This window comes from Lepisosteus oculatus, chromosome 13 (genome assembly GCF_040954835.1).
Source record: "Lepisosteus oculatus isolate fLepOcu1 chromosome 13, fLepOcu1.hap2, whole genome shotgun sequence".
Taxonomy (NCBI): Eukaryota; Metazoa; Chordata; class Actinopteri; order Semionotiformes; family Lepisosteidae; genus Lepisosteus; species Lepisosteus oculatus.
Genome location: NC_090708.1, coordinates 4231599 through 4248562, shown reverse-complemented (window position 1 = coordinate 4248562; position 16964 = coordinate 4231599). Strand labels below are relative to the sequence as shown.

Sequence of the window (16964 nt, the reverse complement as noted above, 5' to 3'; positions counted from 1 at the left end):
ACACATTCACATGACAGAGTGCTGTTATTGCCGACTGTGAGCATGCTTTGGGGTGCATTATTCTTTGCATGTGCACCAGATAAAATTGCTTCGAAGTTAATCGATTTCTCACAATGCCATTATTTTAAAATAAGATCATTTTAATTGGCCATATACCATTTCTTGTATTAGGAATTTGTCTTTTCGCATACCCCAACCTGCTCTACATGATACACACAGACAGGGAGAGAAGGTGGGGGTCAGAGCGCAGGGTCAGCCATTTATACAGCGCTCCTGGAGCAGCTGGGGTTAAGAGCCTTGCTGCTGGAAGTGGTGCTAGTGGGGCCAGCAGGGGGCGCTCACCCTGCAGTCTGTGTGGGTCCTAATACCCCAGTATAGTGATGGGGGCACTGTACTCTAAAAAGGCACCATCCTTCAAATGAGACATAAAACCAAGTTCCTGACTCTCTGTGGTCATTAGAAATCCCAGGGTGTTTCTTGACGAGAGTAGGGGTGTTACCCTGGAGTCCTGGCCAAATTTCCCCCTGGCCTTTACTAATCATGGCCTCCTAATAATCCACATCTCTGAACTGGCTTCATCACTCTGTTCTCCTCCCCACCGAGAGCTGGTGTGTGGGGAGTGTACTGGTGCACTATGGCAGCGGTCGCATCATCCAGGTGGGGCTGCACACTGGTGGTGGTGGAGGGGATCCTCATTACCTGTAAAGCTCTTTGAGTGGAGTGTCCAGAAAAGCACTATTTAAGTTTAAGCAATTATATATTATTATTATAAGCAGAAGCGAAATCTGTAGGTAAAGAGAACCTACAGTATGGAACTCAGTGTTAAGACTACAAAAACTGAACATAAACTAGCTAATAACAAGTACGCGAGGTGCTCTTGTTTCAAAGTGAGGCGAAAAACATCCACAAAGACATTGCTCGAGCAGGCCTAGCTGCTACTAGTCAGTTAAAAAGGAATTTTGGCAAAAATAGTTTCGTCTTTTAGGCAGCATTGCAGAAACATTATTGTCAGGAATCCCAGATCAGGGAAACAGGGGCAAAAACAAATTTCTTAATGTACGCCGGTCCTTTTTTAAGTAGTAAATAGCATCATTCTAAAATTAAATTCATCTGAGCTATAAATGTGAAGAGTACCACATGTTTCTTAAAGCTGAAACTGCTTAATATTTAGTACAGTAAATACAATTAATTATCACTATTCTAGACTTTTGAAAGACTTTCAGACCCATCCCACGTTAGATGCTTGGAAATCAGCTCAAAATGCAGATTTTGAGATAAGTAGAATGAAGAAATTAGTAAATTCCTCAACCGTAGTTGGCCTTAAAGTAGAAAATGATACAAATTTATATCAACTGTTGTCAAATATTTCCATTAAGAATAACTCTCTATTTAAATTCTACATACAAGTCTGCGGAAGAATATAAATATACTTCTGATTGTGTGGGTGAATACAAAGTGTATTCAAATAGAATGTGTCATACTTTTAATTCCTGACGCTGGTGTGTTGCGTAATACATGGAGTCACAACCATTTGGAAACATTTAATTCTTTATTTGATTGACAAAAAAAAGGTTGTAGTACTTTAAAAAATACATCACGAAGGGAGTAACTGTCACCAGATTTCTGAACTTCTCACCAATGATTTCTGGATCCTTCTTACCCTATGTGTCATCTCATCTTGAGGGTATATGGTGTGCAACAAAAATACAATATGACTTCTGTATGAATTGCAAGCATTTTGTAAATGAATATATTGTGCAATTACAGTACTAAACATAAAAAACATACAAAAATATTGGAAATGACGAGAGGTCTGGCTCTAAGTAGGAACACAACCAGTTCAACTTTAAATAATTTCCCTTTATAATTTTGTAACACTGCAGGGGAATTGAAAGGAAGGCTTTACAAAACACCAGAAAATTAACATATCAAGACAGCAAGGAGAAACTTTAGTCTGATCTATTTCCTTGGACCTGCCCTTCCCATAAGAACCTTTTTTGTATTTTTCTCAGGATGAAGCAGAATGATGTAACATTTTGGTGCAAATATCGCAATGAGGAGACCAAAGCTTGAAGCCAAGATGGCAAAAATCTCCACAGCGTCCGAGTATTTCCCAGGAGAGCTGACATAAGCTGGTATGAAAGCGATCCAAACTGCACAGAAGATGAGCATGCTGAAAGTGATGAACTTGGCTTCATTGAAGTTATCAGGCAGGTTCCTTGCAAGGAAAGCCAGCAGAAAGCAAACACTGGCTAGCAAGCCTATGTACCCCAGCAGAAAACTAAATCCAGTTATTGATTCAACATTACACTGAAAAATGATTTTTGAGTTTTGATACTGCATGTTTTTAAAAGGCACAGGGGATGCTGAACTCAGCCATATAATACAGATCAGAGCCTGGATAACAGTAAAGACAAAAACTGTGCCTCTCTGTTGTGCAGTACCAAACCACTTCATGACATTATTGTCTGGCAGTGTGGCTCTGAAGGCCATGATGACAACAATGGTTTTCACAAGAATGCAAGATATGCACAAGACAAAACTGATTCCAAACACAACATGTCTCAGCATACAGGTGAGGTGTAGTGGCTGACCAATAAACAGCAATGAGCAGAGGAAGCAGAGTATTAGAGAAAGCAGCAGCAGGAAGCTCAGTTCAGAATTGTTGGCTCTTACAACTGGGGTGTTCCTGTAGTAAATGAACACAGCTAAAACGCCAGCTGAAATACATGCTCCAAGTACTGAGATTGTTGTTAAGGAGATTCCCAAAGTCTCTTCATATGAAAGGAACTCGATTTCCTTCAGCACACACTGATCTCTGCTTGGATTTGACCAGAAATCTGACAGGCACTTGAAACACTCAACAGAATCTGGGGAAAAATGTTAATGAGACAAGAATTCAGAAAAAAAGCACTGCACATCAATTTTGATACTATGTGAAAGAGTTAAATGCTGCACTTAAAGCGTGGTAAAGTGGGTTTTCTTCATCATGTGCTTCAGGATCTTTAAAAAGTGCTCATCAATCTGTCTGGTTCCTGATCTCTGCCTCTGCACAAGGCACACAGTCGAAACAGCAGAGGGAGAGAATGTAAATGACTGAATAATGCTCACTCAAACTTAGAAGTTAAAGATACAATTAATAAATGTATATAGAAAATTATATAGTTTTGAGGAGCAATAAACATCCCTTTACTCTGATTCTGATTGATCTTCCTTCTCTCTAATCTGTCTATAATCTGCCCACCTGTCTGATTGCTGATCTCTCCCTCTGCACAAGGCACACAGTCGAAACAGCAGAGGGGCTCCCCTTTCCTGGTTGCCTTCCTGGTGCCAGGCTGACAGCTTTCACTGCACACAGACCTGGGAGGCTGGGAAAGGAAGCATTATGTGTTCAAGTCAAAGTAAGAACAAGAAGCAAAGATTACAGGCTCTTAACATAATTACAACGACAAACATAACATTTTACTGTAAGTCGTTCTGCATTTCAGAGTAATATGCAGTCTTCCATTATTTAATGAAATAATATGCAGTATGTACACAAACTTGATAGGCTAATTAAAGACAATAAATAAAATATTGTAGGAAAATAACATGATTCATTGAAACTAAAAATTATTAGAAATAAAATGTATGTCATGTACCGTACAACTTACTCTCTTGGATTCCATGTTCCAGAAGATTTTGTCTTCATTCAGAGTGAGCTGTTGTCCAGCAGGAGCTGATTCATCAAACAGACCGATTGTTACTGTTTTCACAGCCCCGTCATCGGCCCTCTGCCAGTTCATCACATCATAGATTGCAAGAGCATCTCCGTTCTCATCGAAGGACACCCTGTCTCCATAGTGAGTAGTGAAGTTCACTCTCGCCAGGTAGTGTAGCATCTTAAAAGAAGAAAATAATTCTTCTCAATGTATACATGAAAACAGAAGTACTACTTTCCAATTTAATTTACAAAAATAGGAAGAGAACTTTACAATATGCACACTAAAAACATTTGATGATAACAGATGCAAGTAACCAAATGTTTTATGTTCTCTTGAAGGGAATGATGTTGAAGATGAGCACATTATTAAATGAGGGAAAGCAACAGCATTGCAGATGTTTTAATGAGGGAAGATAAGGTGAATGTCCTTTAGAGGAAAAAGTTTAAGAGAAAGGAGAAAGTTTTAATAAATTTAGAACCCTACCGTTGATGGTAAAAAACTATTATCTGAAAAATCACAGTATATACAATAAGAAAAGACTGCATGATGCTTACTCAGTCTCACCTGCCAGGGCTGCACAGTTGTGATGTCTGCACAGGAGTTATTCTGAAAGGGCCCTTTTCCAGGCTCACAGGACATCAGGTTGTGCAGGGAGTGTGCCAAGGCGTACACTGCTTTATACACGTTGTAGGAAGCCCGCAGTTCTGACACATCACTGTAAGCAGTTTTGCTTTTTTCAATGTTTTCTGATCCTGTGCAGATGTTACTGCTTTGCACCTCTGTGTAACTGTCATTTGATTTTACTTGAAATTTGCAATCAAACGTTTTTTCCCAGAATTCATTAATTAAAATATTATTGGAGTCATCAACAGGATTAAGTTTTAGGAGAAATTGTTTAAGCCCTGGAATTTCTCCCTTGCGAATCGCAATTCCTATTGTTCCTCCAAATGAGAGGAAGTTTCCCTCTCTGAGCAATAAAGTTGAGGTAGTCCAGGCTTCACTTGCAATCCACTGCCTGTCAGTGATGTTCTGGAGAACAATCTCTTCAGCAACAGGAATAAAATATGCTTCTGATGAAAAGACAACAATAACTCTTGCTGTTGATTGGATTATGGTGTTGATGATCTGATGTATTCTCATTCTCGGATTGACACTGGGGAGAGTTTCTGAGAAAGCTATACAGCCAAACTTGTTTACCTCCTCAATAAAGCTCTTGACAGCACTCTGACCATAGTCATCACTGCTTGCTATGACACCAACCCAGGTCCATCCATAATGCCTGAGGATTTGAACCATGGCTTTGACTTGAAAGGCATCACTTGGAATTGTCCTGAAGAATGAAGGGAACTCTTTTCTGTTGCTCAGGCAAGAGCAAGTAGCATAATAGCTGACCTGTGAAGGATAATAAAAGATCAGATCATTAACAATTAAATGTTTGACAAAAAACACTTATAAGCATTAATCGTTTTCCTGTAGATTAAATTGTCCGTACCACAGGCATACGGAAGAGGCCCAGCATTCTTGATATGGCAATAGAATGTGTAGAACCAGGGTCCCCAACAATGGCTAAGACAGGGGGAGTCCCTGTACAGCTGTAGTCAGTGACAGAATCATCCTCTCCGCTGATCAGAGCTGTTGCTGCTCTCAGAGCCACTGCCAGGTTCACACAATTTTCATACAGCCTGTATCCCAGTGTGATGTTAGGGAGAAGAGCAGGGTTTCTGTTTATTTCCTCAATAGCAAAAGCCATGGTCTGTGCCCACTGAAATGATGCAAAATCAAAGCTGACAGAAGACATAGGTATCAGTGAATTTAAATTTTAGACCACCTTGAATTAAAGAAAATATAGCAACAATGATGTTTATTCAATATTATATATTATTACATTTGAACTGCAGCTTGTTCTAATATTATACATAGAAAAGGTTATATTTTCAATTGTCTCAAGCCATTTCTTTCAAATGTGACATACAGTATAAATTCCAAATTTAATTTTTATGCTATGCCTTATACTGTACAGTGTCAACCTACCTCTCACATCTCAGCTGTTTTGGCTTAGAGCTGAAAGACAAGTCAGGATATATTGCTTTAAAATGTATTTCAAATATTCCACCAAATGCAATGTCTCCATTTTTGTATAGCCCATTCAAGTCAAATGTTTCTTGATGTTTGCAAACTGGCTTTTCAATACCACATAGCGGAAGAGCCAAAGTCTGCAATGAAACAGTGAACAGAATTAATTTCATTGCTACAGATCGAGCAGCAGAATGACTCCTTGAGAAAGGTATTGCAGCTTTATAGACAGTGAAACTCTTTGGAGACCGCCTTGTAAAGAAACGTTTAAAATAGATTTATCTCAGAGAAGTCCCATACAGTAGCTTAACTACTGTAAATATTCTAATGCCATTAAAATGTCTAGACAAGACATTCCAAAAAATTAATGTTGGAATTTTTGTGTAAGCTGGAACTTGTTGGTACTTCATGCATTTATAGCCAATACAAATGCAGTGTAATCTCAAGGTTATTATATGAACATGACACAGGAAAACTCTATTGCTTGAGGCATTTAACTATCACAAGGAATATTTATATGAATTAACAATCTGAAGAGAAGGCTCCAAATATTAATCATCATGTCTTTTTCAAGAATATTGGAGTTATTATTACCTCTTTTAGTTATTATGGTAATTGATGCAACGCCCTCAATACTTACGATAAAATATTGCATTTCTTTCAGTGAAATGAACTGTAGAACATTTTAGCTCAGGTTGGGCTGTCAGTTTCATTTTTTGATTTTACTCTTTTATATTTAAATAGTATTCTGATCTATTGTATACATCCTTTTTAGTAATAAAATAAATTGATTGGGAAATCTTTATTGCCTCTTTATTGGGGTAGAATGTTTTACAGAAGCCCATTGTAACTGCCGGAATAAACTTTAAATGAAAAAAATGTTTTCCAAAATTGCATTGACTCTAAAGTTATTTGCATCCTCATATTTTCATGTTAACGTTTACTACAGTATGCAATGGAATAAAAAGTCCCCTTTATTTTATGCATTTTATGTTAAAGAAATATTGTACATGTGTATGCCCTTTTAACCATAGCAAAACTACCCTCAATTGAAATTGGACTGAGACTTAAGTACAGTATATCCACCTCCAGCTTCCCTGGTGTCTGACTAGAGATGTCAAACTGAATTGAGAGCTGCTGTGTGGACGCAGTGAGGTGCTTTGGGAGACGATGCGGGTTAGTGGATGTCGTCTCTGGGTTCCTGGGTACAAATTCCAGGTGGGTCATATTGCTCTTTACTATCAAGCAAAATACTTAATACATAAAATCACCTAAAGTTACCTCAGCTGTATAAACTAGTACCAAATTGTGGCATTAGGAAGACGATAACTGTAAACTCTCTACATTGCTTCTGATAAAAATATCACAATAACCAACGTGTCACAATAATAAGCCTGTTCTGAGCTCAAGAGAGCACAGTTCCCAGGAGCTTCAGCGATTCAGGCCCAGCTGTTAGTTACTGTGACAGGTGAGAAAGAACAAGGAAAAAAATTGTGTTGCTGCTCACTGACGCTTTTATGCAGCTTTGCAGAGGGAAGTGTTTGTTGGCTGTTTTAAAATATGGTTCAGGCAAATTATGTATTAGAGAGATAATGTATCTCTGATGGAATTTACCGTATTATTTTGCTTTTCAGATTATCCTGTACTTGATGGAATTGTCAAGTTTAACAATGTAACTCCCTCATGCAGGGTGGCAGTCTGTCGTTCAGTGATTTTACTCCTGGGCTTTCAAAACTCGATCAACAACCACCAGGTGTCCTGTTTTTAACCACCAGAATACGACAGCAGGGCTGTAATAAATTGAAGATTTAATTCTCTATTTTGCAGGGTATTCACCAACTGCCAGCATGCACAACACAAGTGTAATTTAACAGTTAAATCTCTCTGCACAACTGTTCAGAATAAAAACAGTGATATTATTGTGATTTAGTGCCATTGTGAGTAAGCAGCTAATAAGTAAAAATCCTTTTTGCAAGTACTGTACTACAGCTTTATGCCTTTTAAAACTGAAATATTATTTATATTTCACAAATATAAATAGGTAGGACTACTTTAAGACATAAAGTAAACTTTTTCTTGGTTTGTACTTTGGAAACCAACTTAGGAAACTACATTTCAAAGTTAAATACAATCCATTGAATTTGTAAAAGACAGTGAATCAGTGTAACTGTTCTGTTGGTTTGTTGTTTTCTTCTTTTATTAAAGTGAAATTGAAAAACAAACATTCACCCATAAATATCAAGTTCTCAACTCCAAATTTAATCTTAAATAAAAGTACAAATTATTTAATTTTTAAGTCCAAAAACAGCAGAGTGAAGAAAGTATATATCAATTTTCTCAACAAAACTTTACTTGGAAATTTATTGATGCAGAGGAAATTTTGTAGAGAAAGTAACAGAAATCAAAATTATGTATTTATTACTTCAGGCCTGCTCTGCCCATAAGGGCTTTCTTGGTATTTTTCTCTGGATGAAGCAGAATGATGTAACATTTTGGCGCAAATATCGCAATGAGGAGACCAAAGCTTGAAGCCAAGATGGCAAAAATCTCCACAGCGTCCGAGTATTTCCCAGGAGAGCTGACATAAGCTGGTATGAAAGCGATCCAAACTGCACAGAAGATGAGCATGCTGAAAGTGATGAACTTGGCTTCATTGAAGTTATCAGGCAGGTTCCTTGCAAGGAAAGCCAGCAGAAAACAAACACTGGCTAGCAAGCCTATGTACCCCAGCAGGAAACTAAATCCAGTTATTGAGCCAACATTACACTCAAAAATGATTTTTGAGTTTTGATACTGTGTGTTTTTAAAAGGCACAGGTGGTGCTGTATTCAGCCATATGATACAGATCAGAGCCTGGATGACAGTAAAGACAAAAACAGTGCCTCTCTGTTGTGCAGCACCAAACCACTTCATGACATTATTGTCTGGCAGTGTGGCTCTGAAGGCCATGATGACAACAATGGTTTTCACAAGAATGCAAGATATGCACAAAACAAAACTGATCCCAAACACAACATGTCTCAGCATACAGGTGAGGTGTAGTGGCTGACCAATAAACAGCAATGAGCAGAGGAAGCAGAGTATTAGAGAAAGCAGCAGCAGGAAGCTCAGTTCAGAATTGTTGGCTCTTACTATTGGGGTGCTCCTATAGTAAATGAACACAGCTAAAACTGCAGTTGAAATACACCCTCCAAAAACTGAGACTGATGTCAAAGAGATTCCTAAAGGTTCCTCATATGATAAAAACTCAATTTCCTTCAGCACACACTGCTCTCTGCTTGGGTTAGGCCAAAAATCGGGTGGGCATTTGAAACACTCAATGGTATCTAAAAAAGAAAGAGACACATAATTCTTCCAATATAGAGATCTGATTGCATATAAAAACAATCCAGATAAAGGGGATTACATCTGAACTTTACCTCTCTGACATTTGAAACATTCAATGGTATCTAAAAAAGAACCAGACATATAATCCTTCCAATATCAGATCGTATAGGAAACAATACAAATTAATCAATATTTTTACATTTAAATCTGCTTTTTACAATCCACAGATCATTAGCATAACAAAGTAAAACACTGAATGATGCACACACAAGATTAGACAGTACAAATTCATGCAATTAAATGATACACAAAATAACACAGTTTTGAGGAGCAATAAACCTTTCCTTTATGCTTTTGCAAGTTAGAGAAAGAAAGAATATCTGCCCACCTGTGTGGTTGCTGACCTCTCCCTCTGCACAAGGCACACAGTCGAAACAGCAGAGGGGCTCCCCTTTCCTGGTTGCCTTCCTGGTGCCAGGCTGACAGCTTTCACTGCACACAGACCTGGGGGGCTGGGGAAGCATGAAACACAAGAACATATGATTTAGGATTAAAACACGATTTTCTCAAGTTACTGTTCAATAAATAGTTCATTTCGACAACAAGAGCAGCATATTCAGAAGAATATGTGCAAATTAAATAAAAAAGTGTTTTTAGTTTCTGTTCATACAGAAAATGTGTTATGTTATTGTGCAATTTTACATTGTCTAGACATACATTTAGGAGGAAAAGAAGATACATTTTCCTTCCTTACATTTAAACTTGTAAACAGGAAACACAATGAGAATGAGAATACCAGCAGCCATATCACCCTGCAACTCACAACTGGCAACCCACTGAAGCTAAGCAGGTGTGAGCCTGGTCAGTACCTGGATGTGAGACCTCCTGGGAAAAACTAAGGTTGCTGCTGGAAGAGGTGTTAGTGGGGCCAGCAGGGGGCGCTCACCCTGTGGTCCATGTGGGTCCTAATGCCCCAGTATAGTGATGGGGACACTATACTGTAAACAGGTGCCGTCCTTCGGATGAGACGTAAAACCGAGGTCCTGACTCTCTGTGGTCATTAAAAATCCCAGGGCGTTTCTCGAAAAAGAGTAGGGGTGTAACCCCGGCGTCCTGGCCAAATTTCCCATTGGCCTTAACCAATCATGGCCTCCTAATAATCCCCATCTATGAATTGGCTTCATTACTCTCTGCTCTCCTCCCCACTAATAGCTGATGTGTGGTGAGCGTTCTGGCGCACTATGGCTGCCGTCGCATCATCCAGGTGGATGCTGCACATTGGTGGTGGTGGAGGGGAGACCCCATTACCTGTAAAGCGCTTTGAGTGGAGTGTCCAGAAAAGCGCTATATAAGTGTAAGCAATTATAATTATTATAAAATAAAGTTCACATTATTTACTTTGTTAGAATCAAAGTTCCAGAAGATTCTGTCTTCATTCAGAGTGAGCTCTTGTCCAGCAGGAGCTGATTCATCAAACAGACCAATTGTTACTGTTTTCACAGACCCGTCATCGGCCCTCTGCCAGTTCATCACATCATAGATTGCAAGAGCATCTCCGTTCTCATCGAAGGACACCCTGTCTCCATAGTGAGTAGTGAAGTTCACTCTCGCCAGGTAGTGCAGCAGCTTAGAAAAACAAATAGGAAAATATGAAGCGATCAAATAAAAGAGAGTCAAATAAGAAATAATGAATAAGTACTAAGTAAAGTCAGTAAGTTCTTGACTGAACAAAATAGGTTATCACTGTAAGAAAATGGAAATGTTAATATTTAAAGCATCTTTAACAATTATTTACACTTTAGAATATATGAAAAAACAATGAGAGTATTGGACAATTTCCTAGACTATTTGACAACCTCTCACCTGCCAGGGCTGCACAGTTGTGATGTCTGCACAGGAGTTATTCTGAAAGGGCCCTTTTCCAGCCTCACAGGACATCAGATTGTGCAGGGAGTGTGCCAAGGCGTACACTGCTTTATACACGTTGTAGGAAGCCCGCAGTTCTGACACATCACTGTAAGAAGTTTTGGTGCTTTTAATATCTTCTGTTCCTGAACATATTTTATTACTTTCAAGATCATTTGATTTTGCTTGAAATTTGCAGTCAAATATGTTTTCCCAAAACTGTCTGAGTAAATTATTATTGGAATTAGATGTAGGTTGAATCTGTAGGAGAAATGTTTCCAGCCCTGGGATTTCTCCCCTGCGAATTGCAATTCCTATTGTCCCACCGAATGAGTGGAAATTTTCCTTACTCTGTATTACCGTTGAGGTAGTCCAGGCTTCACTTGCAATCCACTGAATGTCAGTGATGTTCTGGAGAACAATCTCTTCAACCACAGGAATAAAATGTGCTCCAGGGGAGAATACAACTATAACCCTTGCTGTGGATCGTCTAATAGTTTTCACAATTTCAAGTATTCTGGCTTTTGAATTCACACTTGGGAGGGTTTCTGAGAAGGAAATACAGCCAAAGTGAGCTATCTGCTCAGTGAAGCTCTTGACAGCACTCTGACCGTAGTCATCACTGCTTGCTATGACACCAACCCAGGTCCATCCATAATGCCTGATAATTTGAACCATGGCTTTGACTTGAAAGGCATCACTTGGAATTGTCCTGAAGAATGAAGGGAACTTTTTTCTGTTGCTCAGGCAAGCACAAGTAGCATAATAGCTGATCTGGAAAATATAGAAATACATATAAATAGGATGTGAGAACAAGAATACCTACAGTAAATATACCTGTATTAGAGAAGAGCTAAGATTTAACACCCTTTATTTTTTTCCAGTTGAAAGTCTGTATAATTGTGTTTTTTTCTGTCCCTTATATTAGTACTTAACAAATACAGTGCAGATTTAAGAAGTGAAATAATTGTGTTTTGAAAAAAATATATAAAAAAAATATATATATATATTTTAAATAATGTATTCCATTAATCTGTATGTATTTGTGAAGCTTACTTTTTAATAAAACAATATCAATATTATGGTAAACATTCAGTCTCTTATAAATTAAATGATCTGGTAATGAACTGAAGATGGAATTGAAACGTATTCTTGACATAAATCATTTGCATTGATTTTTCTTGTTGTACTATTATTTAAATCGATTGGACCCTGTCTGTGCAGAGCCACAGTCCAGCAGGTTTTACAAGTCACCATTAATTCAGCAATTTCTAAAGAATTGGCCAAGTTTAATGGTGATTTGTTTTGGGAACAGAAATTATTATCTAGAGCTCCTTCTTCCTGCTTGCTTCATTGATCAATAAATTACAACTGTTCCCAATCTTTAGAAGTGCTTGGTTTAGATGATTTAAAACATATCGTATTGAAGCTCTCCAGGCTGGGCAAGACAGTGCTAGAGTTAGACTTTTTATCATGTATCTTGGTTTACCATTGGGACCCTAAAGAGGCCTAGTATTCTTGATACGGCAATAGAGTTTGTTGAGCCAGGATCCCCAACAATGGCTAAGACAGGGGGAGTCCCTGTACAGCCGTAGTCAGTAAAGGAGTCCTCCTCTCCGCTGATCAGAGCTGCTGCTGCTCTCAGAGCCACTGCCAGGTTCACACAGTTGTCATACAGCCTGTATCCCAGTGTGATGTTAGGGAGAAGAGCAGGGTCTCTGTTTATTTCCTCAATAGCAAAAGCCATGCTCTGTGCCTTCTGAAATGCTGATAAAGAGAATCTGCAAGAAGATTAAAAATATGAAAAATTCCTTTAATGCAAAAGATTACTATATTTAATGATAATTAAATATATGTGTGATCATATAATAGACATTTTAGTGAGGAATAGTTTTGTACAACATATTCTAAACTACTGCTTGCTTCTTACATATTAGTTCTGATAGAAGATTAAATGCTGAACAGGAAAGGAACTTACCTCCCACATCTCAGCTGGTCTGGTTTCAAAGTGAAAGGTAGTTCAGGATATGTTACTGATAAATGTACTTCAAATACTCCTCCAAAAAGAATATCCCCAGGTTTATACAAACTATTCAACTCAAATTTGTTTTGAAGCTTACAAAGGGGCACTTTTAAAGTGAAGACCAGATGGACTAGATCAAGTAAAAAAAAGATATACCAAATAAATTTCATTGCTGCTGAGTACAAAGTTCCACTTTCTGGGAAGATGGAAAATCCCTGCTATATAAACCATTCCGGGCTCCTTGGAGAGTGCTCTGTTACACCGTAGTTTAAACAAGATGCTAAGTGTCATCTTACTTCATAAAGCATATTTGGAAAACTTGGTCAAGACAGCATCTGAAAAAAACACAGTCTAACATTTCTCTCGGTTACATCATTTTACTTTGAACAAATACTTGCCTATATCAATAACAAAATAATATTGTAGTGCCTTTAAATACATTATCAATAAAATGGTGCTTGGGACCAGATTGTGAAATGCAAATATGCCTTTTCATATTTGAAGACATGCTACTACACAATTATATACTTAGATTTCATGGACATCCTACACAAGTATTTCAACATCATAGTCTACAGAACAACTGAAAAATGTTGGAGAAGACACCAGAGGTTATCGCATCACTTTGTGCATGAAAAAACATTTGTGACAGTGGTACCAAGCTGCACTGTTGAATTGTTTTTTCAATAATAACTAAAGCATTTTATTCCAGCATTGTAGAGTTACAATACCTCAATTAAATAATTTTAACAGAACAATGTAGAACTCCTTCTGTTCCTTGATATGCTCTGTAAACAAGCTTAAGAATGTACAGTATGTTTTTAAAACATGCTTTGAATGTTTTGTTTCAGAATTATTTTGGAACTCTCACATTTGAGTAAACACATGCAGAATAAAATGTATCTCATTTAGCACAATATTGCAGAAATGAATTGGTTTTGAGATGCATGTTGTGATATGTATACTGTACATTTATAGTATCTACCCTTGGAGGTTCTTCAGAGCAGTCAGACTGAAAGAGTAGCTGCTGTGCTGAAACACTGAGGTGCTATGGAGTTCTGGGTTCAGGAGAGAACAGACCTCAGGGGCTTCACTATACAGGCCCAGCTGTGAGGTACAGGGAAAGGGATGTGTCTGTCTCTGTACACACACAAGGACAGAGGTAAAGTAGAGTACCTTGTTTTAACTGAGGTGTCAATAGGTGAGAACTCCTCTTAAAGCACTGATCTTGTTTCACGATTCATAAAAGCGGATCATTTTTTACTACATTTACATATTCAGAACAAACCATTTCCTATGTTAAATGTTCCTAAGGGAAAAATGAGCGGCAAGATGCCCCTCTTTTAAAGATGACAGACTTTCAGATCCCCAGTCTTCATTTGGAACGGCAGGGTGACCAAGTCATCCCTCACTGTGTCTGCTTTAACCTAGTCATGCTGCATCACTTTTTAATTTCCCCTCAATTTGACATTTTGATCACTTGCTGGGTGTGAACATTTTGTTGATCCAAATTTGGACGTGATTTGGGCTTTGAAAGAAAACCTAACCACCTGGAGGAAACCCAGTTGAACACAGGAGAACAGCAGATACTGCAGCAGGTCCAGGACTGCCTGCAGAGACTGAGCGCTGCAAGGCAGCAATGCTAGCAACGGCACCACCAAGCTGCCAGCATTTTCATTTCATAAAAATAAGATTTAAGCACAAAAATCAAAACTTAACAGAAAACAGTAGCTTACACAGAAAGGGTGAAAAGGGTAATTCAACAAGCCGTAAAAGCATCTGGTCAAAGATTTCTCTTTAAGAGCAATCTCTGGAAATGAATACAACCATTAGTGTCCTAAGAGTATCTAATTCTCCCACCCAGCCTTGCAAAATAGATGAATTTGCTGCAGATAGACCACAAAACTGTGCCTCAAAAGCGAAAGTAGTGAGAAGGAGCTAAACACCCGGATGTGTTTGGGCATCCTGCTCAGTTTTCCAATTAGGAAGCACTACAATGACTAAAGTTGTGCTGTTTTCTTGTGAATTTTTTTCACATTAAAATTTGACTATCGTCTAAGGCCTTCAGAAAAGTGTTTTGCCAGTGATGACACAAATTAATTGTTACTACTTAGCAACATTTTCAGATGTTATTTATAGCACATTAAATATAACTACTTCATGTATGGATAATAGTATGTTAATTGATTAAATTGTGCGCAGCACGATTTTACCTTCCGTAACCGACGAATGCCTGTTTCAGTTTGGCTCATACTGTCAGTTTCATTTTGTTGTTTATTTTTTTTTTATTTAGAATTATGATCTATAATCTATCATATAAATCATTTGTAATGATAAAATAATTGTTAAATTTGTTGGGGTAGGAGTGTTTTTTTTCTGTTTAATTGAAATACCACTGTAAATGCCAAAATAACGGGACCTTATTAGAGCCACAGAGGGGAAAAAAAGTACAGTAGTACCATCCTACAAAAAAGTAATTTCACATCAAGAATAACATACGTTTGGAAATCCGTGTCAATTCTACTTAGCGGGCGGTGGTACCAAAAGGGAAGCAGGAGACGGGAGCGCAGCTCACTAATTCATTGCTCTTAATAATACAGGGGCGTGCTAATCACTAGGGGCGGAAAAGACCGGGGTAGCAAAAGCAAGACAGGGTGCTGAGCCAACTGCTCTGTCAGGGGTTTGTCTCGAGAATGAGCACAGGGGGAAGGGGGTCCCCTGTTTAAACAGGAGGGGAAAAGGTTAAGTGAGTGTGCTGGACCTGGCGGGCTAGGGGTCAAGTCCTCCGGCTTACTGAAACACTGAAAACAGCACGCTTTTAACCCGGAATGCTCACTGACATGTTGCTGTACCGACACCGCGTTGTACTTCGTGTATACAAAACACGGAACACGTGCTCCTTTAGGGTTTTCTTTGCAAAAGAGGAGTGTGACGATGTTACTTTGCATGGGCAATGTTATTGCATATATAATGCAAGATATTATTATACTTGTAGTATTGTAGGTATGGCAATATTGTTCACGAAGTAAGTCGCGTTTAAACGCAATACTATCCCGCATAAATTAAAAAAAAAACTTTTCTTCTCCGTTGCGCTAGTACACTTCGAGACAAAATACAATTGTAATGACAAAAACGTTCCACACGTACTATACATCGTTTCTAAAATTATTCACAGCAGTTTTAGCCAACTTCCCCTCAACTGAAAATGAGACTTAAGTACAGTATATCCACCTCCAGCTTCCCTGGTGTCCGACTAGAGATGTCAAACTGAATTGAGAGCTGCTGTGTGGACGCAGTGATGTGCTTTGGGAGACGATGCGGGTTAGTGGATGTCGTCTCTGGGTTCCTGGGTACAAATTCCAGGTGGGTCATATTGCTCTTTACTATCAAGCAAAATAGTTAATACATAAAATCACCTAAAGTTACCTCAGCTGTATAAACTAGTACCAAATTGTGGCATTAGGAAGACGATAACTGTAAACTCTCTACATTGCTTGTGATAAAAATATCACAATAACGAACGTGTCACAATAATAAGCCTGTTCTGAACTCAAGAGAGCACAGTTCCCAGGAGCTTCAGCGATTCAGGCCCAGCTGTTAGTTACTGTGACAGGTGAGAAAGAACAAGGAAAAAAATTGTGTTGCTGCTCACTGACGCTTTTATGCAGCTTTGTCGGGGGGAGTGCTTGTCGGCTATTTAAAAATACGGTTGAGGCAAATACAGAGTATTACAGTACGTATCTCAGATGTAATTAACCGTATTATTTTACTTCTCAAATTGTACAGCATGCAATTGTCAAGCTTCCTGGAGGCACATCAACACTGTAACTTCCTCATGCAGGCTTGCAGTTTGTTTTTGAGTTAGGTCTGTCTCTCAGTGAGGATTTCTCCTTGGGGGTTAAAAAAAATAAATCAGACAACCACCAGTTTCG

The 16964-nt window shown here is 38.5% G+C and overlaps 2 protein-coding genes across 2 annotated transcripts; both read right to left on the bottom strand.

Annotated features, from left to right (window-relative positions):
* Positions 1-1959: 1959 nt before the first annotated feature.
* Positions 1960-5469, bottom strand: LOC102696787 (extracellular calcium-sensing receptor-like). Its single transcript, XM_069197467.1, has 5 exons — positions 5197-5469; positions 4269-5096; positions 3654-3881; positions 3245-3368; positions 1960-2870 (listed from the first exon to the last, which is right to left on the bottom strand). Exons 1-5 carry the CDS (start codon positions 5452-5454, stop codon positions 1960-1962), a joined length of 2349 nt encoding a protein of 782 aa, XP_069053568.1. The 5' UTR covers positions 5455-5469.
* A 2726-nt stretch (positions 5470-8195) lies between these two features.
* Positions 8196-16404, bottom strand: LOC138242246 (extracellular calcium-sensing receptor-like). Its single transcript, XM_069197719.1, has 9 exons — positions 16264-16404; positions 15794-15899; positions 12988-13162; positions 12499-12790; positions 11432-11783; positions 10968-11236; positions 10503-10730; positions 9493-9616; positions 8196-9103 (listed from the first exon to the last, which is right to left on the bottom strand). Exons 1-9 carry the CDS (start codon positions 16402-16404, stop codon positions 8196-8198), a joined length of 2595 nt encoding a protein of 864 aa, XP_069053820.1.
* Positions 16405-16964: the final 560 nt, after the last annotated feature.

Excerpts from the sequence above, each read along its gene's own strand:
- LOC138242246 (XM_069197719.1), bottom strand. The coding sequence starts at position 16,404 with ATGACCCACCTGGAATTTGTACCCAGGAACCCAGAGACGACATCCACT. Across the intron at positions 12,791-12,987 it reads GACCAGCTGAGATGTGGGAG|ATTCTCTTTATCAGCATTTC; the intron begins GTAAGTTCCTTT and ends ATCTTCTTGCAG. Across the intron at positions 9,104-9,492 it reads AGAGGTCAGCAACCACACAG|ATACCATTGAGTGTTTCAAA; the intron begins GTGGGCAGATAT and ends TTTCTTTTTTAG.
- LOC102696787 (XM_069197467.1), bottom strand. The coding sequence starts at position 5,454 with ATGGCTTTTGCTATTGAGGAAATAAACAGAAACCCTGCTCTTCTCCCT. Across the intron at positions 3,882-4,268 it reads CAACTGTGCAGCCCTGGCAG|ATGCTACACTACCTGGCGAG; the intron begins GTGAGACTGAGT and ends TCTTCTTTTAAG. Across the intron at positions 3,369-3,653 it reads GGAACATGGAATCCAAGAGA|CCTCCCAGGTCTGTGTGCAG; the intron begins GTAAGTTGTACG and ends TTCCTTTCCCAG.